The following is a 19,718-nucleotide window of genomic DNA, read 5'->3' as shown; positions in this document are numbered from 1 at the left end:
AAACTTAAAGAAAGTATACACCCTAAAATGTGTTTCAATACTTGTAGATACTTACCATATCTGTATAAAGTAGATATTTGTGAAGTGTTTTCCTCTGAAAAATTGGGCCCTTTTTAGCCATTTCAATTTGTGTGCATTATAAGGTATAAATAATGGTACCTCTTCAAAGTATTGAAAATCAAGGACTGTTTCCGTTTTGTAAAGACGTTTGGGAAACTTAGCTTGGCGTGCCCCTGTGTACATCCATCTCAAAGTTTACCCAACAAGCAGGTGGAAGGAGGCACGGTGGGCGCATCGCAGGCGGAGGGATCCATTCTTGCAACCTTCTCTCTTATGGCCCCGAGCTGCCCTCTCCGCTCGACCCCCCTCCCATTATGTGTCCCGACGGCCGAGCGCGCGGCCCCATTGAGCCCTTTGGAACGGAACGAAAAGAAGGCGCGAGCTACAGCTGTGACGTGGGCGTTGTTGTTCCATTCAACGCATTCGCCATGGCAACGGGGCCGAGGCCCTGGAAGCACGCGGACCCTCTCTCCTAAGGGCAGAGAGGCAGCTGGAAGTGTATCCTCAAGATCACTGCTTACTGCTTCCAATATCACATATTCTACTTCAGAAGCATGAACAAGTATTGGATTTTGAAGTTTTTTTTGTTTGGCAAAAAAATGTGGTCAATATCAATAAATGTGCACATTCTGAATTTTCTGAGCAACTTTTACGCACCGATTAAACCAATAAACATGACCCACTGACCCAGATCAATGTTATAAAAGTACTTTTAAAATAAACAATTTTTTCTGAGCTTGTTTAGTCTTCTCTGTGTTTACACCCGATGTCTCCCTCCACTTTGTACTCATGCATGCTGCAGGACTGCTAGTATTGTTGGGCAGAGTGATTGGGGTTTCTGTACAATCTCCCGTGACCAATGAGCGGGGTGCTGTCAGGGGTAACCACATCTGTCAACCCTTCTTGGCCAATAAAGAGCGGAGCGAGGCGGACCACAGGTGCGCGCCTCTGCGTCCCCTTGGCACAGCGCCCGGGAGATGCTGGAGAGAGACGCCGAGCTGCCCCGTGGCGCAAAAGAGTTACTGTCAAAGGCAGCCTCCTTTTAACTCCAGCTATCACTCTGGCTCCGATAGTTATGGCGACTGCAACATCCAACCACTACAGCGTCCTCACCACCCCCAGCAGCGCGCCGCCGCCGCACTCGGAGTCCGGGAGCATGCAGCAGGCGGCAGCGTACAGGGACGCGCACACCCTGCTCCAGAACGACTATAGCACATTACCGGGCGGTGGACATCCGCTCAGCCACGCGCACCAGTGGATCGCGGCGCTGTCTCACGGTGACAGCGGGGCGCCCTGGCCATCGAGTCCCCTCGGAGAGCAGGACGTGAAGCCCGTGCTGCACGACAGTGACCGAGAGGAGCTGCAGAACTCCAGCAGTCTGCAGCAGCAGCAGCAGCAACAGCGACACCCTCACCTCGCGCACCAGCAGGCGCATCACGACGCCAGAGCATGGCGAACCAGCACAGCCACCACGCACATCCCCGGTATGGCGACATCTGAGGGCCAGAGCCTGGTTTACTCCCAGTCCGGATTCGGGCTGATGCCAGGGGGAGAGCAAGGGGGGATGCACCACCACCCCCTGCGGGACGAGGACCACCACAGCCACAGCCCGCACCTCAGCGATCACGGAGGCGGCCCCGGGGCCCACCAGCAGTCTCTCTCACACCATCACGGGGGCCATCAGGATCACTCAGACGAGGACACGCCGACCTCCGACGAGTTAGAGCAGTTTGCCAAGCAGTTCAAGCAGCGACGCATCAAGCTGGGCTTCACCCAGGCGGACGTGGGGCTGGCTCTCGGGACGCTGTATGGAAACGTCTTTTCTCAGACCACCATTTGCAGGTTCGAGGCGCTTCAGCTCAGCTTCAAAAACATGTGTAAACTCAAGCCCTTGTTGAACAAGTGGCTGGAGGAGGCGGACTCCACCTCGGGGAGCCCCACGAGCCTGGATAAAATCGCAGCACAAGGACGGAAAAGGAAAAAGAGGACCTCCATCGAGGTGGGCGTCAAAGGGGCTTTAGAGAGCCATTTTCTCAAAAGTCCAAAACCAGGAGGAGTGGAGATCACCTCCCTGGCGGAGAGCCTGCAGCTGGAGAAGGAGGTGGTGAGGGTTTGGTTTTGTAACAGACGACAGAAGGAGAAGAGGATGACACCCGCTGGGGGACAGATACCAGGAGGAGAGGATATGTACGGGGACAGCCCTCCTCATCACGGAGGACAAACTCCTGTGCAGTGACCCCCAGACTATACTGTGAGCAAAACACGGACCCCTTAAGGAGGAATAATGCCTCCTTATTTGTTTGATTCTCTGTGCTGGACCACTCCAAGCTGGACCTCAGCCAGTTTAAATGTTGGACCCACGGACACACACAGTGGGGATATACAGTGGCACTCCAGCACGAAGAATGCGCAGAGCAGAGAGCTGTGTGGAGAGGGTTCATGCCGCGGAACTGCCGAGCATACTGGGATATGCGGCTGGTGTGTGCTAACCAAAAAAAATGACGAAAAACAGCGACATTGAAATGCTTTTCTAAACCTTAAACCGAGGCGCCAATGTTTCCTTATGTAATGTGTCATTAAAGAAAGGCAGAGTGGTAAGTGGACACAAGGTGTCCGCGGGGGGAACATTTAGAAACAAGCTCCGGGCTCGATGATAAGTCGCAGTCAGTGTGGGTAAATAAACGCCATCTTTCCATCATAACAAAAGCAACAGGGGTTCTTCCCAGCTCGTGGCTAGAGAGGGCTGCAATGGCAGACACCTGCTGTAGCCTACAATGTTAAAAAAATCAAGCCAATACCAGCCAACTGCTATTATTATTATTATTATTATTATTATTATTATTATTATTATTATTATTATTATTATTATTATTATTATTATTATTATTATACAATTCTCATTATGCATACACTTAATGTAATGCATTGATCGTAGTGTCAGCTGCATAATAATAATGTATTCTAATTGAATGTCCTTCCTTGAAAATGTCTTGCTTTTGGATAATAATTATAATATTAATAATAATAATAATAACAATAATTTGACCATACAGACTGGGCATTGGTTCACTTGAATGCTTTTCTTTCTGTGCAGACATCTCTGTGCGCCTGTTTACAGTGTGTTTTTGCTGTTTGTTATTTCCGTACTTTTCCAAAATGCTGTGAAGAGAAAGACCGAGACTGTCCGGCTGGAACACTCAAAGCAATCCAGCCCATTTTTGCCTTCCTTTTACAAAGAAGAACAAAACTGAATATATATAAACTGGTACCAGCTCTGGCCGCAGTGGCTAAACTACTACTGTGGGACGCATTCATCCAGACTATTTGTGGGATGTATTTCCTTTTTTTTGTATGGCTTCGTTCGTTTGAATGTTTGTTTGTTTGCTCAGTTTTTCTCTGTCAGTCTGTGCCAAAGCACAAACACAGACACGTGTTCTTGTGCCACTTAAACCCTGTGATTAATAACCTGGTCTGGTTATTGAGGGATGAACTCTCTCACTGAAATCTAAAGAAAATACAGAAACTCAAATCCAGCTGAAGGATGCAGATGAGTTAGAAGAACATGTTGTTATAATAATAACCAATAATGTGAATTTTTCACTTTTTACATGAGACGTTTTGCATTTGAGAAACTTTCTGATAAGGCCCAGTTTAAAATGTCAGAATCCCTTTTTTAATTAAGTCATCGTCAAATATTTAAAATGAAGCATTTTACGTTTTTTGTGATACGCTGTCCATTTTGCTTATTAAAGTGTACACATAAAAAAAATCGCCTTTATTTAAATATTCCCAATATTTATGTTATGTATAAACCCTTATTATAATTTAGACAAAATCACAGGAAATCCTTCAGCTGAATTTGAGTTTCTGAGGTGGAAAAAAAGAAAAATCAAAAACCAAAACAAAATATCATCGACCTGAAATCTGTGATCTAACGAAGAGGAAAAAGAAATCAACGATTGCACAATTTCTATATGCTTTTTTGTCATTAAATCGTATTTGTTTTATATAACACTGCAGTCTTTGCACGTTTATTGAGCCTGAAGAAAAGTCGCAACTCTCTCCTGGAGATAAGCTTTTCCTTTTAAATGATTTTTTCCTTGCACGCTCGCCATTCTAATTATGGATTTTATCAATCCGGCTCGGTTGCTTTAAAATGGTCCTTCAGCTGTTTCGGTTAAGTGTTTGTACCGCTGATCTGCACTGATACTGTTGTGAGGAGAGAGATCCGGGAAGATGCTCACACAGACAGTCAATAGGCTGAAATGGAAACAAACCGCAGCGTTAATTAATATTCTCATCAGGATAAATGTGGCAACTAATTGAGGATTGTCACGAGGCGACATGTATAACATCAAAACAATAAACGCTTTTGTGTTTGCACACGGGCCTGCAGAAGTTTTACACAACAAGAAGGCCTAACTACAGGTGTAGAGCAGAGGCTGATGCATTATAAACTATAGGCCTATTTGTGTGTGTGTGCGTGTGTGTGTGTGTGTGTGTGTGTGTGTGTGTGTGTGTGTGTGTGTGTGTGTGTGTGTGTGTGCGTGTGTGTGTGATCTGGCCTGCTACCTTTCCTTTACATCGTAAAATAATTAAAAACAACTAAAATTTCGATGTTCCAGAATATAATTTGAATACTTGTAGAAAATCTTAAATACACATGACATATAACATTTAAATATGGAGTGGAAATTAAAATAGTTTTTCAATTGGAGAGCTAAGAAGCTTGTGATTCAGTGTACATTTAAAAAGAGTATTATTGAGTCTCATTATTGTGTCAGACATTTTTACTATTTTATTCAGTAGGAACTATGTTAGAAAATGGGTTTCATATTCTTTCTTATGGTTGCTTTTACCCATGTCTAATATTTATTACATGTTTGGGCTGATCAGTGGCCAGATCAGAATCGGTCTTCTGACGCCCCCTAGTGGCTGCTGGAGGTTAAAAGCAGGCATGAGTTCCTGCTTCACCCTCAGTGAATGTTTTATTTTCATGTGACAATGCTCCTTTCTAAATGATACCTTATAACCAGGACAAAGCTATTTTATGAAATAATATTTGTATTTTACTCTGGAATTTAGGTTGTTTATCAAACCAATGGACACCTTCCAGTATGATGTCAGCATTTTATCTATTACAGTTCTTTATTACTCCACCATATACATGTTTTAATGAAATGTGAAGGGTTATGAAAGTTATTACAATTCACATGTCGGAAGATGAAATGCTTTAGTTAACAAATCTGTAATTAGATAATAAATAGATGGATCAGTAACAATTAAAGGTGGGGTATGTAATTAATTTCAGAAACCCTTTTTGTTGTATTCCATGGAATGCTCTTAACATCCCGATAGCAATGAATATATTAAATGCTTTGACAATAAATACATTTAAAAAATTCATCTGTGGAAGCCGTAATACTGTAAAAAGCACGACCAATCATTTTAGCCGGTCCGGCTAAAATAACTTGATGGCCTACCTGCCTGTCAGCCTTCCATCTGTGCACAAACTTATCTCGTGCCCTCATTGGTCATGTGCACGTTCATGTGTGTTGGAGGAGGGGCTCTGTAAGGAAGTCTGAAGGAAGTGGCAGATTTTTTCCGGTTGTGTATTTTCAAATTCTAGCGCACTCGAGCTGGTTTCTCCAAAATGACCTACCCCACCTTTAAAGGTAAAATGGAGACAAAGTAAAAACATTTTTGTATTTATCTTTAGCAGAGGATACAAATGTAAGTCTTAATAAAGAAACCTAATACATATATAATTGGATTATCTATTGTGGCCCTATATTATCGATGAACCAATAGAAATGCATTAATGTTCATCCCTTGCTGCAGCTAGTAAGTTGGAGTCAATATTTATTATTCAATATTTTGCAAATGTAGCTGTCGATTTACATTGTGTTTTAATAAGCTGGATCTGTAAAGTAACTAAAAACACAAGCCATCAAATATAAAAGTAACGGTTTACAAAAATAAGGTATGTTGTAAAGGAGACGAACTCTTAGTCAATTATTAGGCTATTTTTCAAAAAATCTGATCAAAGATGTGCATAAGATTTTTTTTTTAACATTTTAAACAAAAAGTATGAGTTTTTCTGGATGTGTGTGTGTGTGTGTGTGTGTGTGTGTGTGTGTGTGTGTGTGTGCATAAAACAGGTCTAGAACCAGCTCTCTAGGGGACCGTGTTGCCTGGATTCTGTCCTATCAGCAGGCGACCATCTGCCCTGCTCCCGGCCCTCACGCTCATACAGGCATCCTCTGCATTATTCATATTTTTACACAGACACACACACACGCACACGTTCACTCCACCATGCACACAATGCCCCTCCACACACACATCATGCACAGCCACGTGTCATACAAACACACACACAGCTGCTACCTCTGAAACTGTACGCGTCTCCGACTCACCAGAGATGGGTTTTATACTCGGGTGTCATTGTCAGTCCTGCATTGTCTCCTCCGTCTTGTGTGCTAGGAGATCTCTCAGGTATTCTGCACAATGGCCACAGAAATGCACCCAGCCAAAGTCATCACATATCATTCTGGACTGTTTGTCCCTCTCCCTTTTCATGCCCTTTCCTCACCAGAACCCACGCTCCGTCTCCACAGCGGCACTTTCTCTTTCTCTGCCCTCCTTTTTCTCTCTCCATTTCTCCAGAGCTCCTGCACAAGCACAAAGAAAAGGGCAGAGAGCTAATCTTCAGCATTGTTGGGTGGGCTTTGTATTGTCATATGGTAGCAGGCACGGAGGGACAGGGATTATGAGACGGATATATGCCAGAACATACCCACCTCCATGTGTCCATATGGCTTTTAATGCACATTTCACCACAATAATGCAAAAACAAGGGTAAAATACCACAGCAATATTTAATGAAATATTATGAGTAATCCATTGTCATACAGGTTTTTATCTCTAGGTAAAAGCTGTATGACAAGATTCTTATACATTCATAAGAATCTTTTTTTTTTATAAGTACAGAGCGATTTATTTTCATGTTCGCTTATTAATTAGAATTTCTGGCTCTCTTATTTACAGTTTGATGAGAATCCACAGGTGTTTCAGCACACACGACACCACAAGACAATATGGCTTCTATAGTCTACAAGCAGAAATCTCGATGAGAGCGACTGACCTCTGACCTCTGAGGAACACAGACAGATGAAGTTGCCTACAGAGGAAAACCTGTGCAGACAGTTTCCTGTTGTGGATGACAAAAGGACATCAGCTGATCCGAGCTCTCGCAGTCAGTTTAGTTATTTTACCTCAAAATGTCACGTTTCTTTTCTTTTAAGGTTTCAACTTGACATGAAGCTCTTTCTACTTGTGACAGTAACATTTGCAGCAGAATGAGGGACTTATATTCCAACACAATGACATCGATATTATGATATGAATATAACATTTACCACACATGATATCTCAAAACATGGACACGCATGCGATTACGGCAATGACTGGCAACGTGAAAATGCAGTTGTTTCAGTGGAAGTCAGAGAATCGACAGTATTGCACGAAAACACAAATCAATACACTTAATTGACTCGCCCAGAGAAGAGAAACAAGTGTAAACAGAAGAAGAAGAAAAAGTGCAAAATAATCAACAACATTTCAGTCGCTTAAGATCACAGCCACCATCGAAATCAATAAATATAAACAAGGAATGCATAATGAATTAATATGACATATAAAAACATAAGTCATATGCTGGCACTGATAAAAAAGTAAACTGCTGAAGGAGTCTGTTTGACTCAAGACGAGAGAAGGCAAGAGCATGCAGGCCAAGGTTTTTAAGACACAGAATGTCATCTTTCATTTGATTTATATTGTTGTATTAAAATAAATCTGCAGTGCGAACAGATACCATCGTCTTGCTTAAGGCTTTCATTTTGAAGCCGAAATGATTGATATTTTTTTATATTGTTACACGGAGAACAAAGAAGGGCTAATGACTCTCTAAAAACAATGATGCCAGCCTACGGAAGCCCATTGCAGCCAAACTGTTTCATGTGTTAAAGTGAAGTGTGTTCGTATAACAAGATATTTTCATGTTATAATAAGAAGCTTTTCTTGTTATATAACTAGAAAAGTTTGAAATGATAACGTGATAAGTTTGTCTTAATATCTTGTTAAAACTGAATTAAAACTTGAAACTCTTTAATCTTTTAATTAGTTGAAACTATACTGCTACATATAAATGCTTCTTGTGATCAACTCATAAATGTCATTTTTGTCTGATGCCGACTGATGCGTTTGAAAAGAAAATCGCAAACATTATTTAGGCCAATATTTAATTATTATAAACCCTGAAAAACGCTTTAAATTGTAACTCCTTAATGTAAAGCTCCATAATAAAAGAGTTGTAACCAAGCTTTGTTTTCAGCAAGATATTTTTCAGTTGAATTAAACTCACCAGTGCCCTCTAGTGGAGAAAAACTATGTTAAACCTATTTTTGGCATATCTGTACTGCACCTTTTTGAGACACTTTATGCCAATACAAATACTGTAAATATCTGCATTAAGGCCTGGTCACACTGGCATATAAAGACATTTCTATCAATTCATATTGCAAAGTAAAATTGACAACGTGAAACAATAAGGTGTGCTCGGGAGGAAAGGTTTCGGCTGTGAAACGTCACCAATGTGCCGTCATTCACACACAGAGTGACTCACAAGCTAACACACTGCATACCCCACGCTTGCATCCATATTGACACACAATATGTTGGTATGTGCATTTGCTGAGTGACAAACACACATAGAACCTGCGCCGAACCACCACACACCGAAAACAACTCGTATAACATTAACTTGCATCTGCTCTGTTATTGCTTCACATGTTTTCTGAGCAATCCATCATTCTGATTCAGAGAGTCTCCGTAACAAAACCATAACTGCTAAACAAAAAAAGAAGTACTTTAACAGGATCAATTGGCTACATCCGAGGCACCGGAGAACAAACTTCTAATTGAACGAATAAGCCAGCTAACACATGAAGACAACATCCTCAAAGTGTTCAAAGGGAGATTTTCATTGGCAAGGTCAAGCCATGCACTTTAATTCAAAAGATCTATTGCGTCTATTTCTACATGATTGTTTAACTGGCTCTCAATGCTTGAATGCAGGTTAAAATGACCTTAAGCTACTCTTCATGACAATATATGTCGTCCCTTACTCTTCTAACGCAGGGAAAAATGTTCCTTTTTGGCAAAAATAATTGTCTAAATAAGACAAAAACGATAAGTGTTAATGGCAGATTGCACTATTTAAATACGGGCAGCAGGCATTACTGTCATATCGCAAGTGTGTAGACGGATACAGCACAGGAGGTCACAGGGCGGCTCACACTGATCCTGGACCAGCAGAGTGTATTCATGTAGACTACTACAAGACACTTTGAGTCATTGTGTCCGACACAGAGAAGAAACACCTACAGTATTTACACCGTATGACAGAGGGGGTGACTCTATATATGCAGGCTATCTATACTATGTATACTCATATATATTATATCTAATAAATCTGCTCCGTTTATATATTTACACTGAATTGTATCCATTCACATGAATGTCTGTACAGTTAGTCGATGTCATATCAATACAAGGCGTTTAGGGTTCAGTTAGTCAAACACACACAAGGCTGGACGGTGCAAGTTGCTACGAGGGACGACGGAGGGGGGGGGGTCAACACATTTTGTTGCCATGGAGACCTGACAACAAGTAGGAGTTGTCACTGCGGATGACCACGTGGAGGAGTTTCTCAGCAGGGCGTCATTTACTCCTGACTTTTGAATCCTGTTCTTCTTCTCTTTCCTCCTACTCATACTTTCTTCTTCTCTTCCTTTGTTCTGATCCTTCCTCCACTCAACTCAACGTCCTCAAACTTCTCCACTGACACAGGAGACGCCAGCTCTCCTCCCCAGAGGTTTTCTGTTCAGAGGAAGTGGGGCATGTGTACAGGTGGGACGCAGCTCCCTCCCTGTGGTGTGAGCACTATCTAGTGTGTTTCTACACGTGGGTGTTTCGTCAACACTTGTCCATTTCAGAGCACTCCGTGTCCATGTCCGAGTCATACAGCGAGACACCTGTAGGGTCGCTGTCGGGAGACAAAGGGTCCTTTGGCGAGTGCGTTTGTGAAGTGTGCGTGTGTGTGTCGTCTTGGAAGGTGTCCGTGCCGGAGTACAGGCCCAGGTCGGCGAGTTTGGAGCTGCTGTCCTCGGAGGTGTCGCTGTAGCAGAAGTCCTCCAGGTCCACGAACCACTCGGGCCAGAATCGCCGGCGGATGCGCTCGCAGTACATGGCCAGGTTGATGAGCTCACCTGCAGGAGGACAGACAGCCGAGTGTCACAGTCAAAGTCAACTTCATTGTCAATCTTTCAGTTTGTGTGTACAGACAGAGAGATCGAAATACTGTTTCCCACAATCCCGAGGAAATAAAAAATACAAATATATATAAAAATATGTATAAAAAAATATATACACAATCAACAGACACATTTATACATATGCACACATTAAAGTCATAAATAAAAGCACAACAATCAATAAATAGAAAATAAGAAGCTCTGAGTCATTTCATATTGAAGAACAAAACACTACTACCTGCCTTTATAAGTCTATTTGCTAGGACTTTGACAGATAAAGTCTATCTCCATTCAAAAATGTGTTTTTCACTGTGTAGAGACAGTTACAAACGTACCTGATGTCTTAATTATGTTGACCTTAAAGCATTAACACTCGATCGAAAAATCGATTTATGAAGAGTGTTATGTTTTATACTTTCTTCATACTCTATGTTGTAGATTCCTATTTTGTTGAACTCACCTTTGATCAGATGCTCTGGGCGAGTTCCCGGTAGCGTCCACATAGCAGGGGCCAGGTGACTGAACACTGCAGCGTCTACTGTAGAAAGCTTGGAGCCCATAAGATACTTCTTATCACCTTAGTGAGCACACAGAGAAACATATATGTCAAATAACCAGGCACATTTCAAATCCATGTTTAGACGTTTTCATTCAAAATAAAAAGGCACTTATTCACATTCTTGTTGAGCTATACACATAAGGCTTTATACCATGCTCATGTCAGTATGTTATGTATAAAACCAGAAGTTGGTTAGCTTAGCTTAGCATACATATTGAATACAGGGGAAAACAGTTAGTCTGACCCTGTCCATACATACATTTTTACAGACAATGTTTACACTAGAAGAAGCTGAAAAGGAAAAAAGATCCCTTCTGGCCACACAGTAAAATGTATCATAGATCAATTGACACCTTAAGGGTTATAAAGCTTTAACTTTTGCAAGTCTTTTAAAGGTCACCTATCATGCTATTTTTAGTCTCAGATATATAAAAATATATAAAAAACATGTCTATGAAGTGTTTTGCTCAAAATACCAAACAGATCACCCATTCTAGCCATGCCTCATATCCCTCTATTTCACTTCCTGTTTCAAAAGTGCTGATTTTGGTATAAAGCTTTTTTTTTTTAAAGGGGCGGAGCTTATGCCTGCTCATGCTGGAGATTCTACCGGCAGATACTGCCGTGATGAAACGCTATATCATGGATTATCAAGGATTATTTCTGAAACAGTATGGAGCTCAAAGGCTTTCTCTCTTGCCGGTTATACCACAAGGTGAGTTCCTTTTTATTTCCTGCTTCTTCCCACACATGCTCTATCCAGTCCAGGTTAGCTGTAGAGAGTGTTAGCGAGGCTATATGTAAACACCGACCATATTACGTCCAAAACAGTCGGGCATTGTTTCTGATAGCAACGTTTCTGATAGGGCCGTGGGTCCACATTACCGATATTACGTCATATCGGACGCAAATCTGGATCAGCTCCGTTGTACCCCCGTTTTTAGAGATTTGGGTACGGAGGAAAAGAGAGAGGGTTTTATTTTCTGACGCTGCGTGAGTTCCCTGACACACCGGGGACACATATTTATGTATAAAAGACATCAAAAAGTGCATTTTGCATGATAGGTCCCCTTTAATGGAACAACACTTCCCACCAAAGCTCTACTACATGCTCTCGGATCTGTCTCTATTAAATCTCCTATTACAAACTGCCAAACGTTGTGTATTGATTATAGACTGCAATGCTACCATTTCACCACAGCAGGTCAGTGTTGTGCTGTTATTTGACAAGTACAAACATGATGCTACTGGTTATAGTTCTCATGGCACACATTGAGAAGCCATTGCAACTGTTTCATTTAGCCAATAAAGCTGTTGATCCGCTTGCAGGGGAATTATATGGAGTATGAATAAGATAGCTTTTATAGCTTTCATTTTTTTTACTTTAATAACATCAACCTTTCTCCAAATCTCGAAAGTCCCTTCACATGGCTAAATGTACTGTATGTTACTGTCATTTTTAGGGTAACATCATCTTTATTCTTCAAAAAAACATCCCCCAGTCAATCATGAAAACCCCCACTGATACATTATTTAGATTCTGATCTCAATACAAATATGAGCTCACCTAGTAAAGTGGCCAGGGTGCGCATGTCCTTCTCCATCAGGGCGTAGACCTCGTCCTCGGAGAAGCGTCCGATCCCGTGGCCGTACATCTCCCTCTTGACGATCCCCCCCGTCAGGTGACTTAGGATCCATTTGAGCAGGTCGCTCAGCGGCCCGCTCACTGACAGCATCTTCTGAGTCTCCTCCAGGTTGTCCACCCACTGGCAGTAAGCTATGGTCCTGCAACACAAACACACATGTGGTTCAGACATAATGCCTTTGTTGTTACGAAATAAAAAGCCACAACATTTGAATGATTTCTGTATTGTTATTGCTTACATTTTTACATGTTGTAGAGTCTCAGAGCCTAATGGTTAACACTTATATTAATGCTGATGCATTTGTATGAAACCAAATATTAGCATAGTCTGGTTTAAAAAAAAGGATTACTACAATTTGAAGGAGGGGCTTTAGACTGAAAGCTTGATATAATGAAATGCATTATTTTATGCTGTTATGTTATGGGTTTCAAAAGGGATATTTTTGTTCCTAAGGGTCAGACTTTCTGTATTTTTGCTAAACAGTTTGTTATGGAAGCTGAGGTTGAACTTCCAAAAATCAAATGAAAAGCACAGGCGAAATGAATAGAAAATTAAAAAGCGAATAAACGAGCCAAGTGAGGTACAAGGATTGAAAGAAATGTTGATGATTAATATTCCACATTCCATATATAACTTGAGTGGACCCTCACCAGTAGAAATGCTCCTCCACCATCTTGGTGATGGCGCGGGACACAGCCTTCTCCTGCGGCGTCAGGCTCTTGTTGAGGCTCACGCCCAGCCGCTCCTCCAGGTAGTCGATGATGAACTCGGTCCCAAACACCTGCTCCTGGTTGTACTCGATCCACGGCATCTTTCCCTGTGGTGAAAGCTTCCCATCAAAGTAGTTCTGCGAGACAAAAGGGATTCAGGAGAGAAGACACAGAAAATAAAAACAGAGAATAGACGTGGTGATTAGCATTAGGTCAATACAATTGGAATTGGATAAAGAAAAGCATTTGTTGCTCCACACAGAGAGAAGAGTAAAGAGGAGATAGTCTGTGTGAATTACTTTAAATTGTGGGTAAGGGTAGATAGCCCCCATTGTTCTGTGACCTGTCAATCATCAAACCGGGGGTCATATTTCATTATGTGTTCATTTTTATCTGAAGTTGTACCCATGGATGTATAAAGAATAGTTCTACCGCTTCCGGCCACAATCTTGATTCTGATTGGCCAGAAGACTCGAAAAAACATCAGCAAAGATGTTTTATTGAGAAGATGATCACTACGTGACAGAAGTTTTCAAAACCATTTATGGTCTCCGGTACTTCCAGTCCAACGCCTACTGCATGCACAGCGTTAGGAAATCGGGCCTTCAAAATAAAAGTTTGACTTTTTTCCCAAATAATTTTTTTTTTTTTTTTTTTTTCAATTTTTATTTCTTCACTCACACATCTGCGACCCACTCGAAACGGGTCCGCGACCCACTTTTGGGTCACAACCCATCAGTTGAGAACCACTGCCTTAAAAGAACCACAGTGACAGTAGCAACAGAGACTCAGAGTTGGAAAATAGTTGATCACAGCAAAGGATTCATTCATTTTCACACTCTATAAACTCACACCATGAGAGAGTCACTTTAGGAGAATCAAAGACAAACAGGTGAAGTAGTATTTCAGATAGATAACCACAGCTGTACCTGGTAGGGCAGGTCCACCATGCGGAGGTAGGTCTCCATCTTAAGGCAGAAGGGGGACAGGGACGGGACGCCAGATTTGGGCCTGGAGAACTGGTGGAGTATGATGGCATCTTTAGAGTCCAGCTCTTCCTCCTTTCTGTGTGGAGGACAGAAAAACAGAGCTGTAGATCATGCAGAAGAGGCTCAACAACATTAACAAACAAAACATGTTTATGTGTTTGTGTTTATACTTTGAGGAAACATTATTCTGTTTACAGTCAGATTTAAGGTAACTTCAAATTAGGGACAAAAAAACACATCAACAAAATACAAATTAGATTACAGGGTTAGGTTTTACGTTAGGTTTCTCCTTTCTAGTGGTAATGGATAGACCTGCAGGGTCTTATTCTTTTCAATAATAAATAAATATAATAATCTGATAATTGTTCAGATTATTGGATTTATCATTTGAAGGAAAGAATGTCACAACATTTGGAAAAAAGTCTATTGAATTATTTTGCAGTTTAGGTGACATCTTGTAATGTCCAAACATATTAATTTGACTATTACAGAGAACTAACAGCCAGCACATTTTCACATTTAGAACCAGAATAGAGACTGTAAACAGTGAAGCTGCTTAAAACATTACAACCGATAAATATCTTATCAACAGAATCATTTTGTGTGCAGCGATTTATCAGGAATTTGACTGATTACTTAAACTCTACTAAAGGCTAAAGCAAGGCTAGGCAGGCATGATCACATACCAGCCAACTACCCTGAGAATTTGTTAGGACATTTGCAACCCTTAAGTATAATATCAATTTAAGAAGGTCCTGCATTATATATGTATTCATTGCGTCTGTTATGTTGGTGGTTACATGGTTTATTATTTCCCCATCATATAATCTAAAAATTCCACAAATTAAGTTTTACTCCCAGTGAACAGTCAAGTAACAGGTGGTACTGAAACTACTCTCACATATTTATATTAAGCCAATTAGCTTAGATTAGCATTATGACTGGAAAAAGGAAGACATTGCTAACCTGGCTTTGTCTACCAGTCACTAAATCCATCTATCAGCACTTTTAATACACTTTCAAAAAACAACTCAAACACCATCCTTTCACTCGGGCCTTTGGCCTCAGCTAAAATGCAGTACCCAGCAACCTGTTATTTTGTTGTTTTGTTTCCCATTGTAAAGCGTACTTGGGTCTCTTGAAAGGCGCTATAAAAATTGAAATTATTATTATTATTATTATTATTAACGTGTTAATGTCAAATATAACGTGGTAGAGTTTACAGTATGTCACTTTAACCTTTCAAAACCCCAATGCAAATGTGTGATTGTATAGGGGTCGGACCATTTCTTGGCCTGTGACTTCCTGTACCCTCTGGTGTAATGTCAAAGAGCTAGGCTAGATGTTTCCCTGTTTCCATTGTTTATGCTAAGCTAACCTGTGTGGTCAAATAGTGTGCAGTGAATAAATCCAATTATCCGCAACCTCCCATGAGTGATTGTCAGCCCCTGGGCTGTTTACACCGGCCAAGGGAGAAACTGCAGTGTCAAAACAATGCATCACACCCTCATGAAGGATTATGGTGCATCGACATGGATACCGTTGGAGGCTACTTCACGGACAAGGGCAGTGGACCCTGCAATTGGCAATTAATTCATGTGTGCACAATGCAGAATGAACGGAAGCTGTCCTGTGTGAAGTGCTGAAACCTAAAAACAAGCAGCCTCAGAGGAGAGGAGCTGTCTATTGCAGCATGGTGCTGAAATGCATACTCTCTTTAAAGGGGCTGCTTTTGGTGCAATAAAATGACGAGGGTCCCATACAATGAATCATAGCATAACAGTGAGGGACACAGCTTTAATTGTTAACGTCAGGCAGAACCAAAACAAGCGAGAAACATGACCCAAAAAGCTGGCCTGCCACCCTGTATGACCTCCATCATAATGGGTTTTTAACTGCACCACAAACAGCCTGCTATCTCCGTATGAAAATAGACCCAGAATAAATGGCAGCTATGGGTATACTGGTATAATGTATGTAGGGCCTTCACACCACAATGTCATCATTTACATTTTCACAGCGAGGCTTCATTGATCGTCAATGACATGTGTCTATTTTGTTATTGACTGTGTTTTGCTTGTTCGTTCGTCAACAACAGTGGGCCTGGACTGCATGTAATCCGAGCTATTTTTTTTTTAAAGGACAACATCCTAAAACCCTTATTCAAACAAATAATAAAGAAAAATACATTCATATGGATAATTTGAAGGCACCATAATCTTGTCTGACCGGTGAATAACCTATGTATGGGGCTTAGGGTTTACTTTTACATATAACTGCAGTGCTTTAGACTGAAACCATACACCGGAACGTGCGTATGGAGGGGGGGGGGGGGTCACAATACAAATTACACAAGATGAACCTATGTCGCCTCGTCCTTGAGATACATTGAAAGCGACCCCCTGTCAGAGTCTATTATGTCAATTCATGTTGCAATGGGAGTGTTAGAAATAGGCCTACAGACTAACCTCTAATAAACAACATAGGAAATAAGCAATTGTCCTTTTGTAAATAGGAAACGCGAAATACAAAGAGTGACCTTTGCCGTATAGGTCGCTCGCCATTTGACCAATCCACAACGAAAAGCCAATACATAAAGATAATGTTTTAATGTGTGTGCTGGGATATGGAGATGGAGATGGAGTTACGTTACATCACAATCCACCCACTCACGACTTCTTATTCTCCACTGACTCCGCTCGTTTACCCCGCCCAGCCTGACGACATTAAGTATTATCAAACCACAGAAATAATACAGCAGATCTGGGATATTTGGAGTGAAACACGAACAGAATAACATCAACACAGTCTGAATGTGGAGTGTGGATTAAGGTGACCCCTCTGTCCCCCCTCTCTGGTTGTGTTGTCGGTACCTGATGGCCAGCAGTTCGTGCAGCAGATAGGCAGCGGCAGCCAGCAGAGCTCCTCCGGTCAAATAAAGCGTCTTTCGCCACCACGAGTCCGAGCCCAACGCTGACATGATCCCGCCGTAGTCCTGCAGAGGGTAGGCGATGATGTACCCATAAAACGAGAGCTGCTCATCGGAGCCCAGCAGGCCGGAAGAGAAGCTCTGGTTCTGGCCAAGATCAACCACACAAGATCGCGTCCAGGCAAACCCGACGCGCCAGTACATGCTCTCTGTCTCCGGCCACTTTCCGCCTCACTCTGGCAGCTCGGGGCTTCATCAGCGGGGGCTTCATGGGTGCAGGGGGGTGCAGGTGCAGGACGACTGGAAGAGGAACGGTCGACTGGACGCAAGCGGCCCGCCCGGAGCTTGTCCCCGCAGCGGGGTCGACATCCTCCGCAGCCCGCTCGGAGTCGGAGCTCGCTGGATGAGTGACAAGTGAACAAAGCTTCCGGTGGGGTCTTTCAAAAATAAATGTCCATCATGCGTTGCAACATTTGAGAATAACAACATTCCCTGAAGTGTGGACTACTAATATTTAGCTACTAGGGCCAAAAACTACTGAGACCTCAAATAATAACTTATAGCCAAACACAACACAAAATAGGCATGGAAATGTAGGCTAACTAAAAAGCATAAAAACATATTAATACATAGCAAAGAAAGTAGGCCTAACTGATTTTGGGTTAGCTATGAGCAAAGGCAGTTGAAAATATCAAAACAAAATTATACCCTATTCGAATAGCAAAAATCCCCCCAAGAAACACACAGAACAGCACCAATAAAGCTTCCCCAAATATTGAGGATTCATATCTCTGGGGGATACACATTTTTTCCATTGGCTGTGGCACAAGTGTTACACATCTATTTAGTTTAAAATGTATTCACCCATAAGGCACTTATAATACACTATCCATTCATTGATGTGTGTCAAACTGTCTTCCATAAATAAGACCAACCAATGTATCTCTACAGTTTCGCATTTAGCTCCTAAATCTGTCAGATGATCCATCTTGTTTTAGTTTATCTCTCCTATAGTAAAAACAAAAATATGATTTTATTTTGAAGGAAAAAGGCTTCCGGTAGAGTTGACGTTTTTCTCTCCACGCAGCTAACGTGACGTCACGAGGACAGGCTGTACCCATGGTACAAACACCTAGAGGCGACAACAGTAAACACACCTGTTTTTCATGTAATGTTTTCTTAACCAACATGATACAATTTAAAATGTATTTTGTGTAGTATGCCCACTTTAACTCCCATTGCTCTGTTATTACAAATATAGACTTTGTCTTGTCCAAAATGATCTGCAACATGTTGGGTGTTCTTTGTTTTTACCACTAGGGGTCCTACCACAGCCTCTGTGACATTGAAGTTAGGTAATGGGACTGAAGAGGGATTTTGTAACATGCTGGAAGATTCCTCAAAGTCCAGCTTGAACAACATTGAACGACTTTTGCACACCATACATTTTTATTACCATAAAGGATCTTCAAACAAAGACTTTCAAGTAATACCATTTTGGGCACTCTTTTTACCAGAACTAATAAGATTATTTAGGTTTGGTGAAGCCCTTTACATTTTCACACTCATTCCCTAGTGAACAGTCATGTAACAGATGGAGCTGCTGAGGGGGAGGAAAATGCCAGAGGGCAAAGCGGAGCTGAATCCAACTTTCCCCGGTGGCTTTTTGTCTCCTTCACTCAGTATGAGAAAATGGCATTTAACAGGTTTTGGTACCCTTTCCGTTGTTATTCTAATGGTTACAAAATGAAGTGTACAGTAAGCCATTGAGGAAAGATTTGAAGATACACCCACACATTGCAAAAACATCCATCCCTCAAATGCATTTAACAGCGACAATGTGCTTGTATGAAGGTTTCTTGAGTTACCAGCAGCTTTCATTTTGTAAGGCTTTCAAGCACCTTGTTCCGAGGACAGCCACACAAACTCCTGTTGTATTATATCACAAAAATATAGACACCTACAGGTATATCCACACATCAGTTTCCACAATTATTGATGAACTAGTTGGCAGATTTTAAAAAGAAAGACAAATCTAGAACGATTGCATCAAAACAAATCTCAGCAGTTAAAAAAAGAAAGGGCAATTCTTTGACGAATTACAAACAAAAGTTTTACGAAATAGAACTTTATGCAAACACATTATTTTACAGCTAAAGAAGAGTAAAAGAAAAATAATTACAATAAAATAAGATTTGTTGAAAAACAATATCATGACAGTGAAATAAAAGGGGCCACTTTTATATCAAGCACTAGCACAAAGCTAAACAAGCTCATGATTTCCATTTCATTTTCCTTAATGAAGCCAAAACATAAGATGAAATAAATGAATAGAATTATAAAGGACATTTACAAAAGAGAAGGGGGAATGGGACGAAGGAGGTGGAGTTGTCATGATTCAGAGAGTTTATTATAACCACTAAGAGATACCTGTCTTGGGCTTTTTACT

At 41.4% G+C, this 19,718-nt stretch overlaps 2 protein-coding genes across 2 annotated transcripts; one reads left to right on the top strand and one right to left on the bottom strand.

The window, feature by feature from the left end:
* Positions 1-919: 919 nt before the first annotated feature.
* On the top strand, positions 920-2,807 carry pou3f2a (POU class 3 homeobox 2a). Its single transcript, XM_034143650.1, has one exon. It carries the CDS (start codon positions 920-922, stop codon positions 2,294-2,296), a length of 1,377 nt encoding a protein of 458 aa, XP_033999541.1. The 3' UTR covers positions 2,297-2,807.
* Positions 2,808-7,044: 4,237 nt separating this feature from the next.
* On the bottom strand, positions 7,045-17,648 carry faxca (failed axon connections homolog, metaxin like GST domain containing a). Its single transcript, XM_034142239.1, has 6 exons — positions 17,214-17,648; positions 14,281-14,416; positions 13,292-13,488; positions 12,563-12,780; positions 10,897-11,013; positions 7,045-10,391 (listed from the first exon to the last, which is right to left on the bottom strand). Exons 1-6 carry the CDS (start codon positions 17,471-17,473, stop codon positions 10,099-10,101), a joined length of 1,221 nt encoding a protein of 406 aa, XP_033998130.1. The 5' UTR covers positions 17,474-17,648; the 3' UTR covers positions 7,045-10,098.
* Between the last annotated feature and the right edge of the window lie 2,070 nt (positions 17,649-19,718).

The sequence above is a fragment of the Trematomus bernacchii genome, unplaced genomic scaffold (assembly GCF_902827165.1).
Source record: "Trematomus bernacchii unplaced genomic scaffold, fTreBer1.1, whole genome shotgun sequence".
NCBI classification, from domain to species: domain Eukaryota; kingdom Metazoa; phylum Chordata; class Actinopteri; order Perciformes; family Nototheniidae; genus Trematomus; species Trematomus bernacchii.
Note: the sequence above shows the minus strand (reverse complement) of the source record. Positions and strands in the feature narration are given on the sequence as shown.